This window comes from Gossypium arboreum, chromosome 4 (genome assembly GCF_025698485.1).
Source record: "Gossypium arboreum isolate Shixiya-1 chromosome 4, ASM2569848v2, whole genome shotgun sequence".
In the NCBI taxonomy this organism is placed as follows: Eukaryota; Viridiplantae; Streptophyta; class Magnoliopsida; order Malvales; family Malvaceae; genus Gossypium; species Gossypium arboreum.
The window spans coordinates 34,734,313-34,758,529 of NC_069073.1; the positions used below are offsets into that span (position 1 = coordinate 34,734,313).

The 24,217-nt window shown below is 32.4% G+C and overlaps 1 protein-coding gene across 1 annotated transcript; it reads left to right on the forward strand.

The window, feature by feature from the left end:
* The first annotated feature begins 8,368 nt into the window (after positions 1–8,368).
* On the forward strand, positions 8,369–11,223 carry LOC108460449 (elongation factor 1-alpha-like). Its single transcript, XM_017759942.2, has 3 exons — positions 8,369–8,595; positions 9,386–9,867; positions 9,972–11,223. Exons 2-3 carry the CDS (start codon positions 9,406–9,408, stop codon positions 10,857–10,859), a joined length of 1,350 nt encoding a protein of 449 aa, XP_017615431.1. The 5' UTR covers positions 8,369–8,595; positions 9,386–9,405; the 3' UTR covers positions 10,860–11,223.
* Positions 11,224–24,217: the final 12,994 nt, after the last annotated feature.

The following is a 24,217-nucleotide window of genomic DNA, read 5'->3' on the forward strand; positions in this document are numbered from 1 at the left end:
ACTACAATGAAGTGCCACTAAATTCTTTCTTTTTTTTAACAGTTTCACTTTATTCATTATTGAGTATTGCCATGTTACTGAATTCAGTTTCAAGAGTCTCTAAGTTTATTAAAAGAAACTTATTATAGATCAATTGTAATCAAAATTAGGACAGCCTATATTTAGGGGTCAATTTACAAGCAAACTATCATGTAGTAAAAGCACCTAATCCATCGTCACAATTTTCAAAATATATTGAAGAATTAAGCTCCTCATAGAACATCACAGACAAAAATACACTCATCGCAATCTAAACAATTACTGACAGTTATGTGTGACTTGGCAAAATGAATGACAAATGAAAAAAAATATTAAAACATCATGCTCAACGAAATATCTAATGCAGTCTAGATGCGCAACATACCCCCAAACCTAAGTGATACATTGCCCTCAATGCATGAACATACATGTAACCTGAATGCATGAATATATTTAAAAATGTCATGGAAAAATATGAATGCATGGTGTAATAAGGGAAAGACAACTCCCCTAACTTAGATCTTTGTTATTGTTGCTTCACTGTCTATGGTTAAACTTGCGTGCCGAATGTTTATAACGCATCTTCCTTTTCAGCGAATGAAGTGGCACGTCCTTCTTGTCTTTGTCAGGCTTGGTGATCTCATTAATGATGTGATTGATTTTGCGATCTTGTGCGGTCATTGTTGCTATTGGCATAGGTGGGACAACTTCAATACCGTCCATTGGTAGTGCAAAGGGAGGATTTTCTTTTTCTATTTCCTCGTGATCGGTTTCTATGCTAACTAATTCAGTCTTTTCTACTTTCTCCTCAGGTGATCTAGGTCCTCTTTCAACAACTTTCAAGAAAACAGAGATACTTGTATACAGAGGAAGCAAAATTATTGAACAAATTAAATGAAATAACTAAGAAAAACTTAAAATGGTAAAAATGAAATGAAAAGAAGTATCAAAATGCTAAAGTTAAACATCTCAGAGATTAATGGACTGTTTGGCTTACTCCACATAAGCACCCCAACAATGCTCCAAGTGTTGTCCATTGACTTTGAATGTGATCCCAATCTTTATATCTTTAATATCAAAAATTCCATGAGGATATACATGAGCTACCAAACAATGCTCATCAAAACTGAAAGGTCTATTTTGCTCCAGCAAAGTGTTATTTTCTTCCAAATGGGAATACTTTAAATGCAGTGGTAAAGGCTTAAAATCTATTGTGGAGGTTCCTTTATAGAAGGTTTAGGAAGCTTGAAAGAGCGATATGATAAATCCAAGGATTCACACTTTTTCCCTAGTTTATCTACAATTTGCTTCACCTCCATGAATTCACTGAATTCTTCAAAAGTTTCCGTTTCATTTAGCTGAAGTAAATCAGTATCACTATTGGAATTGTTGTGGCAAAATCTTGCAAACTCTTCCTCCACTATTGTTTCTATCAGATTAATGGTTTGGTATTCTTTATTCTCATCAGCACATTTCAAGGCATTGAATACATCGAACATAATCTATTGATCATTCATCCTTATGGTTAATTCACTTTTCTGTAAATCAATTAAAGTCTTACCAGTAGCAAGAAAATGTCCTCCAAGAGTAATTGGCACGGCATGGTTAGCTTCACATTCTAAAATAAGAAAATCCATAGGAAATATAAATTTATCTACCCTTACCAATATGTCTTCAATTTTACCTTTTGAATAGGCATAGGATCGATCGGACAATTGCAATGTAACCGTAGTAGGTCTCGCTTTCCCAATTCCTAGCTTATTGAAAATAGACATAGGCATTAGATTTATACTCGCTCTTAAATCACATAATGCCTTAACTACATAACAATTTCTAATTGCACATAGGATAGTGAAACTCCCTGGGTCTTTCAATTTTGAAGGTAGTTTGTTTATCAACATTTCTCTGCACCTTTCAGTGAGAACAACAATATCAAATTCTCCTAATCTGCGTTTCTTTAACAATATGTCCTTCATGAATTTTACATAGTTGAGCATTTGTTCTAATGTTTCGACTAACAATATATTGATATGGAGTTATTTTAAGACATCTAAAAATCTTTTAAACTGAGCATCTTGCTTAGAATTGTGAAATCGCTGAGGAAATGGTAGAAGTGGTTGTCCTTCAGGTTGTTGATACTATTTTGCTATGGCATTTTTGTTGGCAGCTTGATCTGGTTTTGCCACAGCATTATTCTACTTACCCATTTCAAGTGTAATATGTTTTTCAGATGGCTCTGGAATCTTTACTTGGTTACATCTTGAGTTATCCTTTTCTGTCGTGCTATTTTGAACAACATCATCTAGCTGAATCTCTCTTCTGAGAGTAATAGCCTTGCATTGCTCCTTGCCTTATGTCCTCAAATTTTTGGTATCGCTGGGTAATGCTCCCTGCGGTCTTGTGTTCAAAGCATTGGCTATCTGCCATACTTGATTCTCAAGCGTTTAGAGGGATGCAGTCTGACTCTAGATCACAACATCATTCTTGACCATATACTCATTTAACAAAACTTCCATAGAAGTAGATAGTGATATTTGACCATATTGATTATTTTTTGAGGCATTGGTTGACCGCATCCTAGCGGTGCATTGTTGACATTCTACCTTGCGGCAGTATTGAAATTTCCTACACTTTGATTATTCTAACTAAAATTCAGATATTGTCTCCACTTGGAATTGTAGGTATTGGAATATGGATTATCATTTCGATTAGAGTTCCCCATATAATATACTGACACTGGATTTGATGGACATTCATCAAACATGTGACTTTCACCACAATAAACACATGATGATTCAACTGCTTTTATTTTCTGTGCAATAGTTGAAGGTTTCATGGTTTTAATTATATTAGCTAGAGAAGATACCTGGACTGTCAAGGAAGTGATTTCATCAAGCTGAATGGTACCAGCGATTCTCCTACCAGCCCCAACTCTCATGATCAGATACTGATAATCATTATTGGCAATCTTTTCCAAAATCTCGTATACTTCATTATAAGTTTTGTCCAACAAAGTACCTTTGACAGAGGCATCAACTACTATCTTCGTATGCGTATTCAGCCCATTATAGAATATCTTTATCTGAGTTTAGTGCTGGAATCCAAGCATCGAACATTTCTTAATTAACTCCTTAAATCGCCCCCAAGCTTCATATAGCGTCTCATCTTCAAATTGCCGAAAAAGATGTAATATCGTTTCTCAACTCAACATATATAGTGGAAGGATTATACTGTAATAGAAATGTAACACCCCTTACCCGTACCCGAGGCTGGGATAAGGTACGAGGCGTTACCGGACAAACATACAAACATTAAACTAAAATACGGGCCATAAAATTTCATTCATATTTCAAAACATTCATTCACTTACACATAGTCCCTTATTTGAGTCTACGAAGCCCAAAACATACTTTAGAAAGGGTTCGGGACTAAACCGAGTACTTACAACAATCTTGGAAATTTCATGCTTTAAGGCTCCACACGCCCGTGTTCCAAAGTCGTGTTCTATACATGGCTGAGACACATGGTTGTGTCTCTACCTGTGTGGAATATACCTAGGCTATTTTCCAAGCTTTGGTCAACTTTAATCTCTTACACACTTATACAAAATAAAAAGCATATAACATGATATTCATTTAATGATTAAATATTCTCAATTAAACCACAAACATAGCATTTGTATGTCATCATACATGTGTATCTCATACTCATTTTACCTTGTTTATTATAGTACCACTTATACATTTATACCAATATTATCATCTTACCAAATATCTTCACTTAATCATTAAGCATTCATATTTAAAACTAGATCATATCTTTATAAAATACCACAATTCAGAGATGCATAAAATAACATGTTTTGCTGAAACATTTCAATTCATCTCCATACCCAACAAGCATTACATTGAGACTAGTCATATATATATATATATATATATATATATATATATATATACATGTCATGATACATATCATTCTCTTTCTGCTTTTCTTATAAACACATATCATTTATTTCATTATATCAATATTTCATATACCATAGTTTCCATGTATTCCACATATATTTATTTTCCTCCTCCTCCTCTCCATTCCACATCCTTAATGTATATAGCATTCTTGTAAGTTCGATTTCACAATTTACTAATAAATGCTCACATCAAACTATCCACACGAGTCATAGTCACTTACTTATTTATAATTCGAGCTACAGAGCTCCAAATTAAGATCCGTAAATTTCCACTAAAACTAGACTCACATATATTTCCACCATAAAATTTTAATAATTTTTAGTTTAGCCAATTAGTATAGTTTATTCATTAAAATTTCCCCTGTTTCACATTCTGACAGTTTTGACCTCTCTTCACTAAAAATTAATTATCTCACAGTACAGAACTCGGATAATGTTCTTGTTGATTTATCTTGAAAATAGACTCATTACAAATTTTAAAAATATAATTTTAAGCCTCTAATTATTTTTATCCAAATTTTTGTGATTTTCTAAAGTTAGAATAGGGGATCACATAATCATTCTGAACCAGTCTCACAAAAACATAAATATCTCAAAATATAAAACGTCTTTTCTTGCTTTGTTTCTTTTATATGAAAATAGACTTATTAAGATTTAATTTGATATCTCATTTAGTCTCTGATTCAATTTCTAATATTTTTGGTGAGTTTTCAAAATCACATCACTGCTACTGTCCAAAACAGTTTTATTGCTAATTCACTCTTTCACACTTTCTTTGTATTAACCTCATTTTAACATACAGATCACAAATCATTTTCACCACATTTCATACATCACAAGTATAGGCCCATGATCACAAGGTCACCATAAAATCATCCTTATGTATAACTTACTTGTTTAGAATCTTACCACATCCTGGTCACTTAATGAACACATCATTCACATAACCAAGTTCCTGCACTTATTCATCACAAAACTCAAAAAGCAATACATAGAGAGTCTCCTGTTGAACACTTCGGATCAATCCTCGATACTTGGTGGTTTCAGCATATAGCTCCACCCATCATATAGTTCGGCTCTCTTGTACACATGGTGAACACTCAGTACCACACATGTGACCTAGCCAATTTATCTCGTAGCTCTCTTGTCTACATGGTGTCCTTCACCTGGAACTACGCATGCGGCCTAGCTACATATATCCCGTAGCTCTCTTGTCTACATGGTGTACATATAGTATCACCCATGCAACCTAGCTACATCATAATGTCTTGTAGCTCTCTTGTACACATGATGTGCACTCAGCACCATACATGTGACCTAGCTACATACTATCTGTATCATCCAATCTTTCCGAAGGTTCAACCAGGATTTCTCTCTCTTTTCCTACAATTTCACCAATCAAGTAATTATCCACAAACATATTTCTAATATTATTATAAAATATCATAATACAAGTAATATTGTTGTATTACTTACATATAAACTTACATCTCATTTAATATCAAGGCAATAACATTAAATTACACATTGCCTTATTAAAAATCATATGAACTTACAATTTCCCATAATATCCATAATCATAGAAATCACATTTATGTATGATAATTCAATGCACTTCATGTACCATAGACATATTTTAAATCAATTCATAAACTTGGCACCATAATCATTTAATTTAACATAATTCAATTAATTCACTAAATTTAACTTTCAAATATAAATTACAACATTATTGCTATATTATTATCATACCAACTTATATACTTTCAACACCTCGGAAATTATAATAAATATATCAATTTTACATTGAAACATGCATAAATTAATGCTTATTATACATATGAACTTACCTCGATACTAAAATGGCCATTTTACCAACTTTCCCAACTTTCGATTTTTCTCTCATTCTATGTTCAAATCTCATTTTCCGGGATCTAAAACATCATATTTTACTTATTTAATTAATGTACTATTCAAAAAAGTCCTTAACTCAAACTTTGGAAAAATTACAATTTTGCCCCTAAACTTTTGCATATTTACACTTTTGCGCCTAGGCTCGGGAATTAAACTTCATCCCTTATTCTTATGTTTTATGACATCCTGATCACTTTTCCCTTCTATGGAAACATCAAATTCTCACTCTAACATATACTTATGACTATTAGGTATTTTTACCGATTAAGCCCTTTTACTCGTTTTCACTCAAAACCGAGTAGCACAAGTTGTCTAACATAATTTAAAACCTCATATTCTATCATAAAACAGAAAAATAAACACATTTCACCTATGTGTATTTTTCCAAATATGAACCCTAGCTTAAATTATTGCTAGAATAAGCTTAATCAAATTAAGGATTCCAAAACGTAAAGAACTTGAAAAACGGGGTTTGAACGGACTTACTATTGAGCTTGGAAAGCTTGAAAACCCTAGCCATGGCTTCCCCCATGCTAATTTCGGCCTCCATGAAAAAGAGAGTCAATTTTGGCTTTATTTTCCCTTTTTATTTCTTTTAATTACCAAATGACCAAAATGCCCTTCCTTACTAAACTTTCAAAAATTCCATCCATGTCCAATTTTTGTCCATCACTTAGAAATTGGTCAAATTTCTATTTAAGACCTCATAATTAATATTTCAAAGCAATTTCATACTAGAAACTTCTAGAATGCAAGTTTTACAACTTATTCAATTTAGTCCCTAACTTCAAATTGAGCATTTTATGCATAGAATTTCTTCACGAAATTTTCAAAAAATCATGCAATCATATCATAGACCTCAAAATAATCATAAAATAATTATTTCTCTCTCGAATTTTGTGGTCCCGAAACCTCTGTTCCAACTAGACCCAATTTTGGGCTATTACAAGAAATCTCTAGCAAAGGTCATTCCATGATGCCACTGTTCCTAACGGCAAGGCATTTAACCATGCCCTGGCATAATCTCTTGAGGAATTCAGAAATAGCTTAAGTCTCAAGGCGTCTTTAGGAACACCTTGTTGTTTGAATGAGTCACAGACTTTTTGAAAAAGTCTTAAATGTAGTCGTGGGTCTTCAGTGGGTAAACCACCAAATTGCACTACAGTTTGTAACATCTAGAACATTACCGGTTTCAACTCGAACTGCTGAGCTTGTATAGTCGGTCTGACTATTCCTGGATTCAAGTCATCTAGGATCGGGATAACATGCTCTCTGATTGGCCTATCTCGATCATCCACCACATGCCCCATGTGAGGATTCTTATCGTAATAATTTGGATTACTATTGAAATCATTCTTGTTTCCAGCTATTTTTCTCAATTCTTTCTTTTTTCGCAAAGTTCTGTCAATATTTGGATCAAAAAGGTATTTTGTATTAGTAGAAATGCCTCTCTATGCATTGATGGCAAACTTGTAAAAATTAAATTAAACTAAATTAAATAAAACTACTAACTAAAATAACGAAACCAAATTTCACCAAATTGTCGATCTCCAGCAACGGTGCCAAAAACTTGTCGCGTGTGAAATGATATGCAATTTGTGCAAGTATACTCGTCGGTTCAAGTAATAAAGTGATGAGTGAGTATCGCTCCCAAGAGGATCGAATTGAGGCACAAAGTTGGTCAAATTATTTTAATAAAGTCGGGTTAATGCTATGGCAAAATGATTGAATGAAATGTTATGGCAAAACTAAGGTAAATATGCAATGTTGAGTAATATATAGAATTAGTAAATAATTGGCAATGCTATGGCAAAGGTGATAGTAGGATTGTAATGGCAAATATGAGAGTGATATCCAAATATTTTATAAATAAATAACTACTAAATATGTTGTGGTAAAGATACTTCGACAGAGAATAAAGATATAGTGTCTACGATATTTATGCGGTAGGTTGGGATTATTCAAAATCAACATTCACTGTTGATAGTGCCATGTCAAAATCTTGATTGCAAATAATTATTAAAAGTTGTAAAAATATTAGAAATTAAAAAAAGTAAGTCTGTGAAAAAATATTAAAAATGCAAAAAACGATATAATTAAAATTATTTGGGATTTGTAAAAGGAAAATTGGGATCCTTAAGGAATAACCTGACATAGATCCCACCAGCAAATAAGGAATACCTGTGGCTCATCTCTCATCTCCCGCTGCTCAGGTACATCCCAGTCGATGAGACGGCCTTTTGTTTGCAATTGCAATTTGTGCAGACAAAAAGCCTGCCAATGGCCGGTATCCATACGACTTCTGCTCAAGGCCAGGCCCATCCCTTATGACTAATTCTTGCAATTTGTATAGTAAGCCAAGGACCCAACCCAAACCTAAAGCGAATAACTCCCACTCACAAAATAAGCGCGCAATATCCACTTACCAATAAAAAACGTCCGTTTAACCACATCATACTCCACATACGTGAAAATTAAACCTCGACGCCCCTAATAAGAAACCGAAGGACGTATCTGTCAAAACAAATCTGAAAAAGGACATTTTAGGAAGAAAAAGAAAGAAGCTAAAACCTGACTATAAAAACGAACGAGAGAGCAGCTCAGTTGTAAAACCCTATCACCTCTCTTACTATTATAATCTCTCTTCTGCTTTGTCGCCACGATTTCAGCTTCAGATCGCTTCTATTTCTTAGGTTCCATTCTCAGATCTAATTTATTCAATCCATTCTTTCATATTTTTATTTGCTCTATTTTTTATTCGCCTGGCTTAACTTTTTATATTAATTTCAATGTAATTTAGATCTCTCTTTTGATTTTTGTCTTCTTTTTTTCCTGATGAGATTTTTTTTTTCTGTAATACTGTTGTTAGATTTATCGTATGATAATAATTTGGAGATCTTATTTGAGCTTTTAAGAGAAATTGTTGTTTATTATGATCGTTGTATTGATTCTTTTGGCTGTAGATTTGTTTTCGTTCATATGAATAATTATTTCTGGATTTGTGCATTTTGTTTAAGTGAGTCAATCTCTGACCAACTTTTATTTTAAAAAATTTGGAGACTATGATATCAATGCGCTTTCTTGGTCCATTTTGAGAACTTTGCTGTAATTTTTCTATTCAAATATGAAATCATAGTATCTTTAGTTGTTCGTTCAATAAAAGTTAATGCTTAAATCATTGCCAAAAAAAAAAAAGTTGATGCTTAAAAATTGTAGAAAAGTAAGGGTGAAAAATAGATATGCTACTTAATTTTTGCTTCTAAAGCATGAAGTAGGAACTATGCTATTAGAATTGATGTTATGGTTTATTCTGTTGAATTTTAAACATCAAACTAGCTTAAGTATCGTGTTGTGTTAATTTGTTAATTTTTTTTTTTAAATTTTGGGATGCAGGGGTAAACATGTTCATTGTTTTTCTGGCTACCCTTTTCACTGATTGTTTATGCATGGGATTCTGGTTTAACTATATATATGTTGGTGCAGCTTGAAGCTAATACTGCAGAATGGGCAAGGAAAAGACTCACATTAACATTGTCGTAATTGGCCATGTCGACTCTGGAAAGTCAACCACCACTGGCCACTTGATCTACAAGCTTGGAGGTATTGACAAGCGTGTCATTGAAAGGTTTGAGAAGGAAGCTGCCGAGATGAACAAGAGGTCATTCAAGTATGCTTGGGTGCTTGACAAGTTGAAGGCTGAGCGTGAACGTGGTATTACCATTGACATTGCCCTGTGGAAGTTTGAGACCACCAAATATTACTGCACTGTCATCGATGCCCCTGGACATCGTGACTTTATCAAGAACATGATTACTGGTACCTCCCAGGCCGATTGTGCTGTCCTTATCATTGACTCTACCACTGGAGGTTTTGAGGCAGGTATTTCCAAGGATGGACAGACCCGTGAGCATGCTCTGCTTGCTTTCACTCTCGGTGTCAAGCAAATGATTTGCTGCTGCAACAAGGTAGGCCATTGCATTCAGGCTTTTATGTTCAGTAGTTTCTAATTGGTTGCCTTGTAATTAGTAATTATTCTTATGCATGACATATCTATTTATTTCATTTCCAGATGGATGCCACAACCCCCAAATACTCAAAGGCTAGGTATGATGAAATTGTGAAGGAAGTGTCTTCCTACTTGAAGAAGGTTGGTTACAACCCTGAGAAGATTCCTTTTGTCCCCATCTCTGGTTTTGAGGGTGACAACATGATTGAAAGGTCCACCAACCTTGATTGGTACAAGGGTCCAACTCTTCTCGAGGCTCTTGACCAGATCAATGAGCCCAAGAGACCCTCTGACAAGCCACTCCGTCTTCCACTTCAGGATGTGTACAAGATTGGAGGTATTGGAACTGTCCCAGTGGGTCGTGTTGAAACTGGTATCCTCAAGCCTGGTATGGTTGTAACCTTTGGTCCCTCTGGATTGACCACCGAAGTTAAGTCTGTTGAGATGCACCATGAGTCTCTTCCTGAGGCTCTTCCAGGTGACAATGTTGGCTTCAATGTCAAGAATGTTGCTGTGAAGGATCTGAAGCGAGGATATGTTGCTTCGAACTCAAAGGATGATCCTGCCAAGGAGGCAGCTAATTTCACTTCCCAAGTCATCATCATGAACCACCCAGGGCAGATTGGAAATGGATATGCGCCTGTCCTTGATTGCCACACGTCCCACATTGCGGTCAAGTTTGCAGAGTTGGTGACCAAGATTGACAGGCGTTCTGGTAAGGAGCTTGAGAAGGAACCCAAGTTCTTGAAGAATGGTGATGCAGGATTTGTTAAGATGATTCCCACCAAACCCATGGTTGTAGAAACCTTCTCTGAGTATCCCCCACTGGGTCGTTTTGCTGTGAGGGACATGAGGCAGACTGTTGCTGTCGGCGTTATCAAGAGCGTGGAGAAGAAAGATCCAACTGGAGCCAAGGTGACCAAGTCTGCTGCCAAGAAGGGTGGGAAGTGAACCGTGCGGGTTTCAGTTGATCCAACCGAACTATATCATGGCTACTACAATAAAACATTGCTTCTTATTAGTAGGTCAGCCATCATTGGACGATTAGTTGTGTGTTTTGATGGTCATAGTTTTAAGTCATCACCGTCTTGTAGAGGATGTTGTTCACAGAACTGGGTTCTTGATAGACGGTGGTGAGGCTTGTGTTTTTCAGAGTCTGCTGTCTGTGAGAGTAATTATAAACTTTGAATGGTGTCTGGGTTCCCATTATTTATGGCAATCAGCTCAGGAGTTTTAGGTCTGGTCCTGGGTTTTCTGCTTGAATTTGTTCTATCAAACATTTATATACAGTCAAAACTAGTTTGTTTTTCTGTTATACTCTTGCTGTGCTATGTTATTTATTTACTTTCTTGCCGTCCTAATTATTTAACTATTATCATAGGTCTAAATTCGTAGCATGCTTGATATGACTAGAAAATTGTGTGAATGGAACGAAGATTATGTTTGTATGCATTCCGAGGGTTCATAGTCATATTGTGATTGCATCTCTTTCTCTCTTATGTGAAGAAAAGTGGCGTGGAGCCGTTGAATATGAGTAAAATAATCTTTTTCAGCGAATCTAAAAAGGTAATTACTTAATTCGGTGCCGTTAATTTGTTAGGTGACGTTAAAAAAGTTCTTTTTTATTTTTATTTTTAATTTTTATAATGATTAAAGCATGATTAGGGGAATTTTTAGGGTGGTGCCACTTAGGAAAGTAACGGCATCTAACTCTCCTGTAAAAATTAGGTCATTCTAATAAATAATCTTGAAATGAGATCATTTTTATAATTTTTAAATTTATAGGTCTAGATTATTAAAAAAGCCTTTTAACACATTAGAAATATTTTTATTAAGTGTACGGGAATGATTGGGATCAAGTTCGGATTTTTAAAGGTCAAAATAGGAGAGGAATTCTGTTTTGACACACTTATATTGATAGAAGTCTCTACTATTGTTTATTTTTTACTATTGACTTACTTGTACCAATACATTTGACCACTTGTATCAATAAAAGTTTTCAAGTCCTAAAAATGACCCCAAAAACAATATCAAATCATCTCCAAACTTTCTAAGACACTAAAATCATGTAATAAACATCATCTAAGCTTAAACAACCACATTCAAAAACATGGTTACAATATGTCCTCAACACTTATAAGTTACATCCATCAGTTCTACTTATTTATTAGTGCGCAAATAAGACACCAAACATTGCTTAAACATGTCATTAAAGTCTTGTATTTCATCATATGTAACAGCTTGAGTTTTAGTGATACTGAAAAAGATAATTTAGGAATTTTATTTTTATAAATTAAATTCGTAAATATTAAATATTGATATAAAAAATATTAAAGTTTGATATTTTAATTTTGTCTATTAATTACTTAATTAAGCTATAGAAACTAAATTATAAAAATCTTATCGTTATAGATTTTAATTGATCAAAGATTTAAATACTAAAATTACAATTAGCTAAAGAACCAAAATGGAAATTAAACCACTTTTATGTGCTAGTGGGGTATAATGGAAGAATCCACTAATGTAGGTTAAAAGAGGTTTAAGTTAATTAAATCACATTTTATTAATTAATTAAACTTAATTAACACCTAATTAAACTATATAAGCTAAAATTAAAGAAAGAAAAAGGCTATTTCTTGTGATCTTCATCTTCTTGCCGCAAGTAAAAGGAAGAAAACCTTTGGAAACATTTCTAAGTATTCGATCCTTCAATTGGTGAGATTTTTAAGTACTTTTTGTTGTAAATTTAATTAGTTTATATATCAATTTATAAAGCTGTTATCATTGTTGATTTGTTGAAAAAATAGTTTTAAATTAATAGGCTTTAAACTTAGATGTAAAAATGATTAAATTATAATGTTTAATTGTTAGTTTTCAAATCTTATAAATTCTATTAATTTTATCTTAATTCTAAACAAGATAATAAATTTAACTTTTCATATTTACAAATTTTATCAAATTGATCTTTAAACACATATCGGTAAATTTATGAATATTAAAAATATTCCATATTTTGAATAAGAATTATAAATATTTTAATATTAAAAATATATTTACTTAAAAAGAATTTAAGCTTGAATAATATCATATTTGATTCTTATTTTATTCCAACTTGGAAAATGCATTGACCATGTTAACTTCGGTGCACTTGTTTGTTATAAAGGACATTGAACTCAGGATTTATTCTTGCATTAATCTCAGTAACACTGTTCCACATCGAATTGGATATGCTTAAAAAGAAAATACTTGTACTCGCTCGAATCAATTTTAAAAAATAACTAAGTCCGGTTAGAATCAGATTGGAAGTAAATTCGTTTATTTCAAAATATTTATAAAAATGCCACTAGCTTCAAATAAAAAGTAAGTTGAGAGGAGATGGATTTGAGATGGGGAGAGATTCATGCTGAAAGCATCGCCATATTTAAATGATTTTGTTCCAGAGAATAAAAAAAAAAAAAAAATTGTGAAATTGAAAATTAAGATTTGAATTCCAACTTTGTATTTAATTTGTAAAATTGAATAATTAAAACACGAAAATATGTATAGCCAAACATCTACATAACAATTTCTTTTTTACTTTAGAAATAATTATGACAATACCACGCGATATTAAATAATAGCAAATAGACTTTTGTATTTTCAGTCAAACATAATAATATAACAAAATAATTAGTGAAATTGTTGAAAATAATTATTTTTTTAATAATAAACAAATTTCTACTTATGATTAAAGTATTTTTATCATTTTCGATATATATAAATGATGGGCATCGAAACCACCAAATATAAATTCTTATGACAAAATAACAGTAATTAACAGTATAGACCAGTAGGGTCGAATCTACAGGGGTTGACTATCTAATTTTGCCTTTTTTCTTGACCAGAATCGCTGTCGCGGTCACAATCGTGCCCACAACCTTTACGTAGAAATGCTGAAAATAAAAATAAAAATGGGGTTTAAATTGATTAAGATAAGGAAATACGAAAAATAAAATAAAAAAAATTCGAAAATACAAAAATAAATTTAAGAAAATAAAATAAATGGATAAATAAAATATTTTTTTAAGCTTAGCCTCGGTGTACTCTAATCTTAAATCGATCATTGAAATAGATTTTCCCTTCCAAGCAATAAGCTCATTATAATGGCTAAGAACATCCCGATCGCCAACTTTTCCTTATGTAGTCAATCCCGATACAACCTACAAATTGACTCTTGCCAAATTTCTAACTGCAATACACGTGTACGCAATTTAAGATTTCGACAGCCTTACGATCTAAAAAGTCCAACTCGAATCAATAGCCTCAACCGCCAATTTGTTCACAGGAATTCGAACACAGCACGACCAATTTGACTTCCCAACTGTATGCCAAACAACTTCAACCCAACATACACTTTTTGAATCGAAGCTGAATCAAATTTAAAGGACAAATTTGTACTATCCCATATACCAAAGAGATAGAAAATACTGCGTTGAGAGGTTTTTTGAGTAGGTTTGTATTTCATGATTGTTTTATTGGAGCAATTTTCGGGCTAAAGCTAAAAAAAGGTTTAGTTAATCATGAAAAAAATCATAATAAATGATTTAAATGGAATTATGGAGTGGAAAAGGAAAGGGCCTTGAAAGGTAATTAAACCTAAAGTTGAAAGTAAAAGGAAAAAAAATTGAAATAACAGAATAAATGAGTGTCGCAAAAAGGGGAAAAAGAAATAAGGAATTTGATTATTCCAAGAACCAAGTGTTCAATTAGTTGTAGCCATTGTTAGTACAAATCTCCTGTGAGGAAAATCTCTAACACACGAATAGAATTCAAACAAAAGAAAAAATAGGACAAGGCTCCAAGGCGTGTATCAAACCACTATCTTTAAGGTTATATTCGCCCCCACCTATCTTCTGTGTGCAAACAAGTTTCAAGCAAATTAACCTCGAGGATACAATGAATCCAATGACTATTTGCGTTTTGCACTGACGAGAATTGCCCACTACACACTGAGCAATGTATGACAAGGAACTCAATTTCTATAAAGGATTTATGCAGTAATACTTTATAGAATAATCTAATAATATTAGAATATGAAGGAAGTAAAGAAACAATATTAGAATTTGTTGGAATGATTTCCAAATGAAATCTCATTCCTATTTATAGGAATTTTTATGTCTCTTCATAGAAACATCTTTCATCAATAAGCGTCTTTCGAATAATAATATCTTTAAAATAAACACATAATTATTCATTTAATTATAACTATTCAAATAATATTATTTAAATAGTTATAATTTTTTTCAAAAATCAAATAATATAATCTTTTGATTAATTACACCTATTCATTTATAGTTATTGGAACACGATAAATATTTGAAAATGTTCCAACAATCTCCCCCTATGTTCAAAATATTTTAGATTTTGATATTCTTGGAAATCAATTTGCATAAATGAAGGTATCTTACGATTGAACCTTCACTTAGTGAAAATATGTTAAAGTTAATTGAAATTGCATGGTAGACTAAGCTTTAAACCAACTATTTCATTTGATTAACCGAACACATCTCACACAATGATTTCAACATCGGTCAATGCATAGTATCTAAGGACACTATTATTGTAACACCCCAAACTCGGCCTAGATGTTATGGTCGAATCTGGCAGCTTCACATGAGAGTGTTTTTAGAAAATCTTAGCAAGTTAAAAATCGTTCAGTTCATTATCGTTACTTAAGTCGTGAAATCTCCGATCCGATTATTAGGTGAACACATTTCATTATCGCAGAAGCCAAAACATCACAAATTTATTAATCAATAGCTTAATAGTTTAAAATCCTGAAATAAACTTAAATATAGTTCAAGTTCAAAGACATTTTAATCCCAAAAATAAATATTTAGAATAAAGCAGACAAAGTAGAATGTTACTCAAAAATCCATAAATGCCTAACAGTGGTCGCCATCGAGCCCTCCGTCGCACCGATCCATCTATTGCTGAGGATTACCTGACAGACAAATAATCAAAGGGGTGAGCTTTCGCAAACTCAGTGTGTACATCCCCACAAACAGCATGCACACAAACAGATAATAGAATACAGACAGTTCAGCCTTAGCCATACAGGTATCGCATGCATAACAAATCAGATATCAAAAAACATGCCCACCAACCTTGCACACCATCTCCGACCAACCCAACACACCATGTGGGGATAGAATCGACCACCCAACCCTACACACCAAGTATGGGGATATAACCAACCCATCCAACCCTACACACCAAAAGGTACCGTAAAACAGTACATAATAGATATATGCAGCGTTAGTTGCCAGATAACAGGCTAATCGCTTCTCAGACTTCCTTCTCTTCACAACAATCCCAACCCAATACAATGCAACATACATATCATGACATGCTTATATGTAGATATCAGATCTTATCAAAATCATGGCAGAACAGATATACGAAATCAGACAGATACACATGCTTATAACAACATGCTTTTGCATACAATTCAGTAATCAATCAGAGTATGGGGTTTAAATAACGCTTATCGCCTTTACAGTCAGGTCACAGTTGACTTAGGCGACTTGTGCAACCTTACAAAATATTTTAAACAAATTGGGCTCACACGCTCGTGTGCCTTGCCCGTGTGGGCCCACACTCCCGTGTAGCCCACACAGCCCAACTTGGCTTTTCCTGTATGGATCACATGGCCTGGCCCAAAGTCCCACACGCCTATGTGGTTCACCCGTGTAACCCACACACTTGTGCGGTCTATACGACCCAATTGGTCTAGCCCGTGCCTCGCACATGGCTTCACCAGCCTCACACGCCCGTGTCTGTCGCGCCAATGTGGCGCGCGCACGGCCTGGATCATCAGTGACACGCCCGTGTCTCGTGACACAGGCTACCACACGGGCAGACCACATGTCCGTGTGGCGTCGACAGGCCACTTTTTGGCTTTCGCCGAAACTCATTTTACGCGATCGAAGTACACACCTGGTTCGTTTTCACTGCTAATCCAACTATGAGCACTTCAAAGCCTAAGATTGACAATACCGAGCCCAAATAAGTCACTTAAATTGACATTCTTAAGAACTCCCAAATCCTAAAAGAGAGATCTACTTACCTTCAATGAAGAACTGTGTTCCCTAGCTATTTAGAACTCGATGACTGATCTACAGAGCATCGAATATCCCCTAAACAGCAAACAAAAACCCTCTTAAACGATCTCCAAAGAAAATCACACAACTTGATAAAGTGATACTCACCAAATCAACAGAACCGATAGTAATACACCTATGTTTATCGAAAAAGAAGAAAAGCGAAGGGAAGAAGGAAAAAGAGAAGGAAATTTTGGGCAGCAAGGGGTTTCGGGAAAAAAAAAACGGCAGAGAGTAAGAACTTTTGTTAAAAAGAAGGGAATAAGCCTTAATTATCCCTAAATCCCAATTCAGATTTTTGATAAAGCCCAACTCTTAGCCAAAACTTGCAACAAAAATAATCCCATTGCCACTGCAGGGAATCGAACTCCAGGCCCTAAGCGTAATCCCTTGGCACTTAACCACTAGACCAGCAGACCCATTCTGTTAAGTTTTTACCCATAATTCATTATAAGCCCACTGGCCTTAAGTCAGGCTTTATTCAATTATAATAAATAAAAACCAAAACTCAAAACGCAGGTTCAGACACTTCCAAGCCCAACACTTACAAAAGCCGAAACTATAGAGATTTGGAGCGTTACAATTATGACCATGTGTTTGTGTCCTCTTTTCATGAGTGCTGTCAGAGCCAAGCCCTTAAGCTCCTAAAAGTGACCACACTTCCACTCACATAGGTAGATCTCATCAAGAGTGTTCCCGTAATTATAACACTCTAACATATTTATGTTATGGGTCTATTAAGAGTACATTACTCATCCTTCCCTTATCATTACAGGTACCTAGCACTTTAATCTTAGGATGGATTTATTTATAGTGCTAACAGTCACATACTAATGATGTACTTTGTCTCATTGAACTCAAGACTTGACGTTATACCAAGCGTTGAGTCAAGTTTCCATCATAGGTGACTCTAATTAATGGAATTGAGTCCCATCCCTTTTGAGGTCCTTTTTACTGCATCTCTAGTAAGGCTTTTTGTCAAAGGATTCACCAAATTTTCACTTGACCTCACATAATTAATAGTGATCACTCCATCAGAGATTAATTTTCGGGCATAACTATGTCTTAATCCAATGTGTCTAGACTTTCCATTATATACTTGGCTATATGCCTTTGCTAGAGTAGCCTCACTATCACAACAGATAAAAATAGGTGAAATTGGCTTAGGCCATAAAAGGTACATCATAAAGCAAATTTCTTAACCATTTTGCTTCTTTAGGTGCAGTGGCTAATGCAATAAATTCTTTTGCCATTGTAGAATCAGTAATACATGTTTTTTTCTTGGAACCTCAAGAAATGGCTCATCCACCAAGAATAAAGATCCATCCACTAGTAGATGCATGATTTTTCAAACTTGTAATCTAACTAGCATCCGAATGCCCTTCTAAAATTGGAGGATATCTATTATAACACAATCCATACTTAATAGTTTTCTTTAAGCACCTAAGTACTTTATTCAAAGCTTTCCAATGCAAACTACTTGGATTACTTGTGGACCTACTCAATTTCCCAACAACATATGCAATATCTGGTCTTGTACAAGTCATTATGTACATAAGACAACCAAATAAACTTGCATATTTCAATCGATCAATTTTCCTATCAGCATTAGATACTAATTTTATTTGAGGATCTATGGGTGTAGATGCTGGTATACAGTTGAAAAGATAAAACTTTTTAAGCACATTTTTAATGTAATATGATTGTGATAAAGCTATAGTGCTTTTATCTAGGGTTATTTTAATCCCAAAAATAACATCTGCTACACCCATATCCTTCATAGCAAAGTTGTTTGACAAGAATTTATTTGTGTTTTCTATTTGTTCAAAATCCATGCCAAAAATGAGCATGTCATCTATATATAAGTAAATTATGACACCTTTTCCATTTTCAAATTTGCTATATATACATTTATCAGATTAATTTATATTATAGCCAGTAGCTAAAACAACATTGTCAAACTTTTAGTGCCATTGTTTTGGTGCTTGTTTAAATCCATATAAAGATTTAACAAGCTTACATACCTTATGCTCTTGTCCTGGAACAACAAATCCTTCTGGTTGTTCCATGTACACTTCCTCTTCCAATTCACCATTTTAAAATGCAATTTTAACATCCATTTGGTGAATAACCAAATTATATATAGAGGTAAGTGATATTAAGAGTCTAATTGTAGCAATTCTTTCTACTAGAGCATAGGTATCAAAGTAATCAATATCTTATTTTTGTGTAAAACATTTGGCTACCAACCTTGCTTTAAACTTATCAATGGTTTCATCGAACTTCATTTTCTTTTTGAAGATCCATTTACAACCTATTGGTTTGGAACCTGATGGAAGATCAACTAATATCCAAGTTTGGTTTCCCATTATTGAATCCATCTCATCATTTATTGCTTCTTTCCAAAAAGCAGAGTCTTGATATTTCCTTACCTCTTCAAATGTAATAGGATCAGATTCCGTATTATAATAATAAGGTATCTTATTGTATATACTTTCACCTTTTCCTTCTACAAGAAACATAATGAAATCTAGTCCAAAATCTTTGACCTTTTTAATCTTCTTACTTCTTCTTAATTCTTGATAAGATTCATCATTATTATTAATTTGTTCCAATGGAATCTCATTTTCATTTGAAGAATGAATCAATTGCTGTGGCTGTAATTGTCTTGATATAGAATTAAATCTGTTTTCATCAAAAATAGCATCTCTTGATTCAATAACAGTATTAATTGAAATGGAATCATTTGGTTCAATTACCATGAACCTATATGCCTTGCTATTATGTTCATATCTTATAAATATGCATTCAAGTCCTCTTTCACCTAACTTTTTATGTTTAGGTGTTGGATCTTTGACAATAGCTCCACAACCCCAAACCTTCAAATAATTAAGGTTTGGTTTTCTTTTCTTCCATTGTTCATAGGGGGTTATTTTAGTTTCCTTATTAAGAACTTTATTCAATATATGACAAGCTGTTAGAACAGCTTCTCCCCCAAAACCTTGTCCAAGACTTGAATATGATAACATTGAATTTACTATTTCAGTCAAGACTCTATTTTTCCTTTTAGCTACACCATTTTGTTGTGGTGTGTAAGGAGCTGAAACTTGATGGACAATCCCAGTGGATTCAAAATAACTTGGATTATAGTATTCTCCACCTCTATCCGATCTTAAGCACTTGATAAATGATTCACACTAAAGCTCAACTTCAGATTTATAAACTTTAAATTTATCAAGCGCTTCATCTTTTGAATGCAATAAATATATATAACAACATCTAGAACAATCATCAATAAAAGTAACAAAATATTTCTTTCCATCTAATGTAAGAGTATTTTGCATGTCATATAAATCACTATGTATCAAATCAAGCAATTTTGTTTTTCTTTTAACTTTAGGAAAGGGTTTCTTATAATTTTAGTCAACATACATGTATTGCATTTTTCAATATTATTATTAAAAAGAATTAAATCTAACTTATACATGTCATTTAATTTTCTATAATTCAAATGAAACAAAAGATTCAACCATATAAGCGAAATAATATTTTTATTCTTATTAATAATATTCAATTTGAACATACTCTCACATATACCCTTTCCTACAATAATTCCTCCCTTAGACAATATTTGCCTCAAAAACAAGTTTGAAAAAAAACTTATTCAATAGACTTTCAGACACTAAATTCTTTCTAACTTCTGGTACATAATATACATCATTTAAGGTTAAAACCTTTCTAGAAGTGAATTGTAGTTTAACAGACCCTTTGCCTTTGATTACTGCGGTAGAAGAATTTTCCATGTACAAGACATTGTCATTTTCACATTGTGTGAACTTTGTGAACATGCTTTTGTCTTTGCACACATGTTTGGTTGCTCCGGTATCAATCCACCATGTATTATCATCTTGTGCCATATTAATTTCAGATATCATTACAACAAACTTTTCATTATTATCGGCCTTAGAAGATGATTTCTTCTTTAAAAATCGACATTCATTCTTGAAATGTCATGGTTTACCACAATGATAGCATGAACCCTTTTGTTTCTTTTTGAACTTAGGTGCTCTATCAGTCTGTTTGAACTTTCTCTTGAATGGTTTAGTAGTCTGTACTTCCTCCGTAACATGCACTTTGGCATTTTTAGAATTTAGATTCTGATCTTGCTTTCGATATTCTTCTTTAATACGAAGATGATTGCCAAAGCCTCAAGAGATATTTCCTCTTTCATATGTTTTAAACTTCTTTTAAAGTCTTTCCAAGATAGAGGAAGTTTGTCTATTATGGAGGATACAACAGTCATTTCATCTATTTTCATATCATATTACTTGAATTGATTCAGCATCTTTTCAATATCACAGAATTGTTCCATAACAGAACTAACATCAACCATTTGATAATTATTGAAACGACTGACAAGAAATTTCTTACTTGTAACATCTTCGGTTATGTATCTTGTCTCCAATTTGTCCCATAATTCTTTAGCGGTGACCTCGTTTTGGTAAGTGTTGAATAAACCATTAGATAAACCATTCAATATGTGGCCCTGCACATGTAATCAACATTGTCCCATTTTTTTCTTTCTCAAGTTGCAGCAACAGATTCATTTTCAGTCTCTTCAAGCCTTGGAGTATCTAAAACATAAGCAATTTTCAAAGTTGATAATAAGAAGTGCATCTTTTTCTGTCATTGTCGAAAATTGCCACCATCAAACCGATCAAGTTTGACAAAATTGGAAGCCAACTCCCTTAGTGTTCCACTTTCATGAGTTGTGGTATTCATTATGAAATATAGCCTTAAAATTGTTAGTACAAATCTCCGGTAAGGAAAATCTCGAACACACGAATAGAACTCGGACAGAAGAAAAAATAGGACAAGGCTCCAAGGCGTGTATCAAACCACTATCTTTAAGGTTATATTCGCACTCAACTATCTTCCGTGTGCAAACGAGTTTTAAGCAAATTAACTTCGAGGATACAATGAAGCCAATGACTATTTATGTTTTGCACTGACGAGAATAGCCCACTACACACTGAGCAATGTATGACAAGGAACTCAATTTCTATAAAGGATTTCTGCGGTAATACTTTATAGAATAATCTAATAATATTAGAATATGAAGGAAGGAAAGAAACAATATTAGAATTTGTTGGTATGATTTCCAAATGAAATCTCATTCCTATTTATAAGAATTTTCATGTCTCTTCATAGAGACATCTTTCATCGATAGGTGTCTTTCGAATAATAATGTCTTTAAAATAAACACATAATTATTCATTTAATTATAACTATTCAAATAATATTATTTAAATAGTTATAGTTCTTTTCAAAAATCAAATAATATAATCTTTTGATTAACTAGACCCATTCATTTATAGTTGTTGGAACACTATAAATATTTGAAAATATTCCAACACTACTAGGTATTTATATACACTTTTAGTGTTAAAATTTAATTAGATTTTTCCTAGATATTATCACTAAATAATTCAAAATTTTTAAAAATAAAATTTAAATTTATTACAAAGTTATAACAATATAAAAATCCTTCAATCTTTACCCACCACTTTAAAAAAAAAATCAACTCTTCAATCTTTATCCAGTCATCTTAGAATCTTCAGTCTTTCAATCAAGCCCTCCTCTTTGCTTTTTGTTTCAATTTAGCCTTTTTTGTAAGAGTTTGAATCCAAGACACTAGCTTTATTCCCGATAAGAAAAATCCAAATTTAATAACATTTTATCGGATAATTAACCAAAAATAAATACATTAGAAATACTAATTTATCTTGCTATAAATAAATTATTTTGATCATGTTAATAAAGCTTTTCTTATTTAATAAAATTCTATAATTCTTATAGTTTTTATTTATAAGTAAGATAATTTATTTATCAATTAAATTTATCGAAGTTAAATTAATTCTTATTTATAAATATGATAAATCTTATAAATAATATTTTTATAAAAGTAAATTTAGTAATATAATGAATAAAAAAATCATATTAGTCAATTTAAAAGTTTTTTATACTGTATTTATATTATATTATAGATATCAATTATATAAATTCATTCAATAAAAGTTTTTAATTGATTAAAATTTTGTATTTATAAGTCTGATAAATTTATTTTAGTAAAATATTTATAAAAGTTATAAATAATAAAAATATTTAAACAACAAATCCAATAATATAAAGAATATTAAAATATTATTTTGGTCACTTGTACTTTTATACACTAAGTCATTTTTAAGTGGTTATGTTTTAATTAAATTTTTAAATATTGTATTCTAATTACGGTAATCAGCATAAATAACATTTCTCATCCGAAATAAATATTTATTTATTTAACAATTCAAATATTATAATAGTAAAAATTAAATAACAGCACAAACATTTTTAATATATTCATGTTAGGATATTATTATTATGAGTTATCTTTTAGGCATATATTTAGGAAATATTATATATTTTTCCTTTTTTTTTTACGTGATTACGGTTCTATAAATATTTTTGAAGTTCAATCAATAAGATTAAAAAGATTTCTCTATTTTTTTTATCACTATATGAATTTTTTATGCAATTCATGCATTGTGCGAATTAGAAGTGTTCATGGGTTGGGTCGGGTCCAATCAAAATTTTAGACTCGTTTGTTAGGCTTAGGCTTGGTCCCTTTGAAAAATGGGTCTAACATTTTGTCCAATCTGGTTCGAATAAAAATACTAAAATCCGGCCCGACTGATCAGATTAATTTTTTGTATTATTTTAAAAAATATAATACATCAAAATATTAAAATAATAAAATAAATATTTCTCAACAAATTAAAAATAAATAAATTTTAAAAAATATGTATACTTAAATAATAATAAGATAGGTTTAATTTAATGATAAATGCCTCAAAATAGTAACAAAATTAATAATAAAATAAGAGTTATACAATAATAACAAAATAATAATAATATAATAGTGAAATAATAATAAAATAATAAAAATAATAAAAAATAACAACAGAACAATAAAAAATAATTTTTTTTTACATATTTGGGTCAGGCCAAGCCATGGGCCAAAAAAAGTCTTACTTAATACCAAAAAATGATTCTAATTATTTTGCTCAAGCCTATTTTGTGACAGGTGGAGAATCTTCCAAAGAAAAGGATGATTTTATAAGAAAA